Source organism: Gavialis gangeticus, unplaced genomic scaffold, assembly GCF_001723915.1.
Source record: "Gavialis gangeticus isolate Ggan-Ray unplaced genomic scaffold, GavGan_comp1, whole genome shotgun sequence".
NCBI classification, from domain to species: Eukaryota; Metazoa; Chordata; order Crocodylia; family Gavialidae; genus Gavialis; species Gavialis gangeticus.
The window spans coordinates 50,679,224-50,685,696 of NW_017729022.1; the positions used below are offsets into that span (position 1 = coordinate 50,679,224).

The window sequence follows — 6,473 nt, forward strand, 5'->3', positions numbered from 1 at the left end:
CGTGTGGTTGTTCACCACGTTGATCCTCATCCCCGTAGGATGAGAGTGTCCTGGGGCTGCAGCCTTCTGCTGCAATACCAGAAAGAAGAACCAGTCAAAGCATTAACATCAACACATAGTTTCAATGCATCTTCAAACAGGATAGCTACTAGTTCATTCCCTTCGAATAATTAACTTAGACTCATGCTCCCACTGTTGCCAGCACAGTGGCACGGGATGGTGGGACACTATTTGAACGCACAAAAATAATGTAGCTTTTTTCTGTAGTACGTGTTCTGCGTGAGAGACCATCCCATCAAGATAAAGGAATTAAAAGCTAAGGTCTAGGCAGGGGATTTATAGCACAAATTATGCAAGCTTTGGTTCAAGATTAGCAGGAAATGAATTAAAAACCTTGAATGCTATTACAGTCGGATTGGTGCATAAATAAATACAAACTAGTGAATGTGGTTAAGCAATGGGGATCACATGCCATTATCCTTTGGCACTGTAGGGAACAAACGGTATATAACCACATTTATGGTACTCCCTAGAAACTGCATTTTAGGATGCAAGCTCAACTAACTCAAATCTGTAGCAAGGGTGAAGCACCAAGTTCTCTTTCCCAGTAAAGCTGGGATACATTTTACTTGAACGAAATGCTGTACAAGACGGCACTACTGGCCGTTTCAGCAGTTGTACCTGTTGCCTTATGCAACTGGGAAAAATCCAGGGTGTACAGCTTTGCTGAAGGGTTCTTTTCTGGACTATTATATCTCTGAGCAGTTCAACAGCCCTGAGAACAGTCTGGAATTTGTCCAAGATAGTGAGGTTAATCCTCTGGCTCCTGCTACAGTAGCATGGGATCCTTCAGTCACCATGAACAGTCAAAGCATGGCTTTTGCATTTAATCTAGAAGAGCTCCCTGCAGTGCAGCACCCTTCTGTTCTGATCTGCCAGCGATTCCAATCTGCAGTCCTGCAAATGATGGATAACTACATTATTTTTGTGCCTTCAAACAGTGTCCCACCATCCCATGCCACTACGTTGGCAACAGTGGGGGGTGTGAGTCTAAGTTAATTATTCAGTTCCTTAATGATTCCAATTCAGAGAGAAAAATCTGCCCTAATATACTACCAGCAGCACCTCAAGATTTTGCTGAAGGTCTCAGTCAAGTAATGATGATAACATACAGATCTCATCTTCATAGCATGAGATCTGACCAAATCAAAGCAATACAGCCATATGCCTGAAAAGAACCAAAACAGTTTAGCTCATTTCCTCTTGTTCTGGTTGTGAGAAAGGGCATTAGCAGAGAGCTGGAAACTGGCAAAAACCCATCAAGAATCTTAGTCCATATGTAGGAGTTCACCTGTGGTTTTTGTCACTGTGTGACCCTGTATTCACATGTTTATGCAGGGAGAGTACTAAGGCAGCACAGTTGGGGCAAGTCATTACTGACTTGACTGATATTTTTAAAGTGCACTGCTGCTGGACTAATTTTTCAGAAAATACTTAAATCCTTCAAACACATGGCTGACAGCCCCATATGCACCAACTTTGCTCCAATCATTCACTGCCACTTGCAAGCATCCTTAACTGACTAATCTGAAAACTACTGAATGGGCAGCGTTTTTGTTTTGTGAGTGAGCTGCTATCTTGTAATTCTCTTGCACTACCCAGGCTACCTGGGGAAGGGAAATCTGAAGCAGTTAATGTGCAAGTTGTCTAACTTTTGGGAGAAAGGTGCACATTTTGATGCTCTGAAGAAAAAGCTAAGCAAAGACCAAGGTCAGTGGGACCCAAACAGAGTAACACGCCACCTTAATTCAAGGCAATAGGGACTTTTCTTACCAAAGGCTGGAAGCAAATGAAGGGAGTTGTTGGCCTGCAGATTTAACAAGAGGTGTTCATAGCTATATTTGTCTTGAGATGCACAATGATTTAGCAGATAACCAGGATCAGGATTAGACTATCATAATTTGCAAGTGGCATGGTCTGCTGCTCACTCCTCTCCTCTTGGTCACCCAGCATTCTCTTTTCCCTCAGAGAGGTTTGTTTCTGTTCACTGTCATTTTGTGCATTATAGACTTCAACAGACAAGCCTGCAGCTGATACATGGCTTTGGGGCCCAGAAGAATCAGTTAAGACTCAAGCTGCCAGACAGCAGATGGGAAAAAAGCATGACAAGTGAAGTCAGAAATCAATGGGCAGAGGAACACTGGCTGGGTGGGCAGTCAGCAGTTCTACTGAAACTGGGACAGAATTTCAGCATTAATGTGCCGAATAACTAGGCCACTCCCTAATGCCTAGGACCTTCATGATAAAACTGTATCCTTGTACTGGACAAGGAACAAGACTGGAGTTTAGGAGAGGAAGCTATGTTCTGCTGAAGGCCAAAAAGAATGCAGTAAGATGCATATAAATACGGAGTATAACCTAAAAATGTTATGGCTGTGGGCTCTACTTCCTAATTAACAGAATCTCCAGCCATAATGTGCAAGCATGGTAGATGGGTTCTGCAAAGATGATCAGCAGTGTAAGGCTTAGTAACAATATTTACATTTTCCTTGGATTTTAACTGGAAGAGCTGAGCCCGTTCAAACCTCACAGTGTCAACCATAGTCTGCACAGACTCAGAAAGATAATTTGACTTTGACACACATGGAGAGAGTTACTGGCAGTTAGAAGGGAAAGAATGCATTTTTCTTAGGTAAAACCTTGTTTTTACAACTCCCTCCTACCAACACAGCACAAGGGGTACCAAAAATTCTGAGAGTTCCTAAAACCAAGCATGAAGATTTAAGTGCATCACTTTTTTTCATATACAAAAAAACTAGAACTCTTGGTTCCAAAGAGTTTTTTCACTTCATTCAATTTTTTAAAAAAACTTAAATTTTTTAAAAACTTTTCTCACTTAATTACTTTGTTTCACACAGGGCTGGCTTGTAACCATGTGGATTTCTCTAAGTATAAATGTTTCAGTTAGCCTGTAATGGGATAGCTGGTTGGGGGGTGGGAGTGGGGAGGGGATGTGTGGTATGAGGGAGGTGACCTACTTGAATAGTTTTGGTGATTTTCATGGCTGGGCTCATAAGGGCAGGAGCACTCCTTTTTAAGCTGATCTTCTCTCTGGCATCAACCACCTTGGTCACCTTCTCAGCAGCCACACTCTGCTGCTTGCGGGAATTCAGCATTTCACGGGCATCCTGCACTTTCCCTTTGATTTTGAACCTAGCATCTTTTTGAACTAGCTTCTCTCGGGCGTCTTTAACTCCCAGTTTGTGTCGGGCATCAGTGAGACCAATCTTTTGCCGAGCATCAAAAGTCCGCTGGAAACCGATGGTTGCTGAAGGTCTACTTAGAAGACTTTGCTGGATCCCAATTCGCGATCTGACACCTCCAAATACTGGCCTGGTATTGAGCCTGGAAAAGAAGTTTCAGACCCAATATAAGCAGGTTATAGAATGGAAGATTTTCAACAGCTTTACAAAAAACTAAAAACCAAACCCTGAGACAGTCCCATCTAGAATCCCGTAGTTTCATCGTATGTAGGCTTGGAAGGGACCTGAGCAGATCATCGAGTCCAATCCCCTACCATGGCAGGAAAGAGTACTGGGGTCAAATGACCCCAGCAAGGTGTTCATCTAGCCTCCTCTTAAAGACCCTCAGGGTAGGAGCCAGCACCACTTCTCTTGGAAGTTGGTTCCAGATCCTAGCCACCCTGACCATGAAGTAGCACCTCCTGATATGTAGCCTGAATCTACTCTCTGTCAGCTTGTGACCATTATTCCTGGTCACTCCTGGTAGTGCTCTGGGGAACAGGGACTCCCCCAGTGCCTGCTGGTCCACTCTGACTAGTTTTTAACAGGCCACTAGATCCCCCCTCAGCCTTCTCTTGTGGAGGCTGAACAGGTTCAGGTCCTGTAGCCTCTCCTCGTAGGGCCTGCCCTGTTGCCCACTGATCATGCGAGTGGCCTCCTCTAGACCCTCTCCATGTTGTCCACATCCCTCCTGAAGTGCGGCGCCCAGAACTGGACACAGTACTCCAGCTGCAAGACACAGTACTTTATGCATAAATAGAACCGAAGCCAGAAACTGCTTCTTGGTTTCACTGAGGTATTTTACAAGCTAAGTCATACAGATGAAATGCAAGAGGTTAAGGGACATTTGGCAGTTACATCACTAGTAATTGTGACTGCCTCTGCTTTAAGCTACTGGCAAAAAATATTTAAATTCACTGGGTTGAATTTTTAAGCACAAATTCATGATTAAGTTACTCAATACTGCAGAATAAAAGTTCACAGAGGAAGAAGCACAAGCAAGTGTAAGGTATTAATGAGAAGCAAGGTGAAGGCTAACGTAAGTAGGAACCTAATTTAACTATCCTTAACTTCCCCAAACAAAAACTGAACTACCTGAATCTTTGCATGTGCCCATCCCCACATAGATTTTTTGAAGCATGGGTACAGATTCAGGGGCAGGTGATAAAATTGAGAAAATTAGTTTTAAAATCATGGTACTGAAATTTTTTTTCCCCCACTACTGGCTTTTTGATTCATTATCTCTCCATAATGGGTTATGCTTGATGTGTTTTTTACTGCCTTCCTGAGGGGGACTTCTTAGTATTATAGAGGTGTTTTATAGGCAAACCCAAGGCTGAAAGAAACCTTGTAGGATATGTTGCATTATTTCAGAAATGACTACCAGGAGAGAACTCAGAGCAACATGGATTCACCAAGCACTCCAGAGAGATCTCTCCCTTCAAGCAGAATCATCCAGTTTATATACTTTCAAACAGCTTTTACACAGGACATGATTGCATAGTCAATTTTCCCAAGCAAGCAGTCAGTGATGACAAACACGCATTTTCTGTTATCTCAAAAGCAACAGACACATACTTCTCTGCCATCTCAAGGCTGTGGATATGGGTGAAGCAGAACACTTGGGAATACAAAGAAGAAACATTTCCCTTGGTTTTTGCTCTTACATGCAGAGCCAGCAATTTCCCACTTAACTGTCACGGTCATCATACGACTTGCAGTTTAGCATGACCAAAGTTTAAGGCATCCATTTTGTTTGATTCCACAATGAGAACATACAATGAGGTAAGCCAGGCTCCACATGTTAACTTTACTGTGGCATTTTCTGACTTGATCATAACTATTCTACTTAACTTTAGGCAAAAATATTTTTAAAAATCCAAAGCAGCTTTGCATTTCAGAACCAGGCTCTGCTTGCACTCAGTGATGGAACACCAAATCTCACAAACTGTATAGGAAACGTGCAAGAAGGAAGTCCCTCCCCTCAGTATTTTAGGAACATAGCACTGGGGGAAAGATGAAGCATATTTAGCTACAAAGAGGAAGAGTATGGACCAAAAAAAGACTGTCAGCTTCCAGCACCAAGGCTGTCCTCTCTTGCCCACCTAAAACGTTATTAGCAAAGGCTGGTTGTGTCAAGTTCCATTTTACCTTCTGGATAGATGCCTGAATATTTTGGGGTTTTACTGGGAGGGGGATTCTCCCCTTCCCCCAATCTTTCCATTACTATGAAATATTTAAATGAAAACATGCAGTTATTTTGCCTAGCAACTAGAGATCTGATTCTATATCAAGCTGAGTGGCTCAACTCAGATTTTGACCTTCAGCACATCAAATTCACCAAGTGGCTGTTTCTCAAATCTAATCAAGAAACACTTGAAAATTTCTGATCAACATCGCAAATCAGTGATTGTAGTTAGCAATCAAACATCAGCATATAATTTATCTGACTCAACAAGCTGAAAGTTGAAGTAGAAAACTGATGAATGGGCTAATGTAATGAAAATGCTTCTTAAAAAAATGTCAGCTATGGTCTACTATCAGTTTTACTCACCAAGTCACACTGCCAAAGTGTAACAGTTAAGAGACAGCAATATCATAAAGACCTGATGTCAGTAATATTTAGAAAATATGTGAAAGAAAGTTAGAGAGGTATATGACATGATAATAAGACTTTGATTACTAGGTGCACTGGTGGCCTGTGAAGTCTTTCAAAACATGCTTTTTTGGGACCTGTGCTGTGAACAATGGAACAGAAGAGGCGTTTTATCCACCAAAACTCCCCATCATTTTAGACAAGGATACTTTAACAATATGACAATCCCTAAATGGGTTCAAAAGGAATAGACTGCTTTTTGATTGGAGTCAATAAACAAAAATAAGAACAGAAGTCATCTGATACCCTGTTTTAGCATTTGAGCAGGATGACTGAGATTGTTCCCTAATCAGAGCTGCTAAAAATCAGGCACAAATCTTTGCACTAGGGATTAAGTTAAACCCATGTTTTTAAGTGAGTGATAGTTAAAGAAGAGTGATGTGGGAAAGAACAATTTTCTGTAGAGAATCACTCTTAGAGTAGCATAATGAGGTCCTAAGAAGGGAGACCCTTAAACAGCATTACTCCATCCAAATCAGTTCCTATTATTACAAATCCTCCTCAATACGTAAAAA

General features: G+C 41.8%; 1 protein-coding gene across 1 annotated transcript in view; it reads right to left on the reverse strand.

Annotated features, from left to right (window-relative positions):
• Positions 1-6,473, reverse strand: part of POLDIP3 (DNA polymerase delta interacting protein 3) — a 30,922-nt gene that overhangs the window by 17,581 nt on the left and 6,868 nt on the right. The window contains exons 2-3 of the mRNA XM_019514887.1: positions 3,039-3,405; positions 1-69 (exon numbers count right to left, since the gene is read on the reverse strand). The exon at positions 1-69 is cut by the window's left edge and continues 13 nt beyond it. Coding sequence (XP_019370432.1) covers positions 1-69; positions 3,039-3,405 — 436 coding nt within the window. The remainder of the gene's footprint in view (positions 70-3,038; positions 3,406-6,473) is intronic.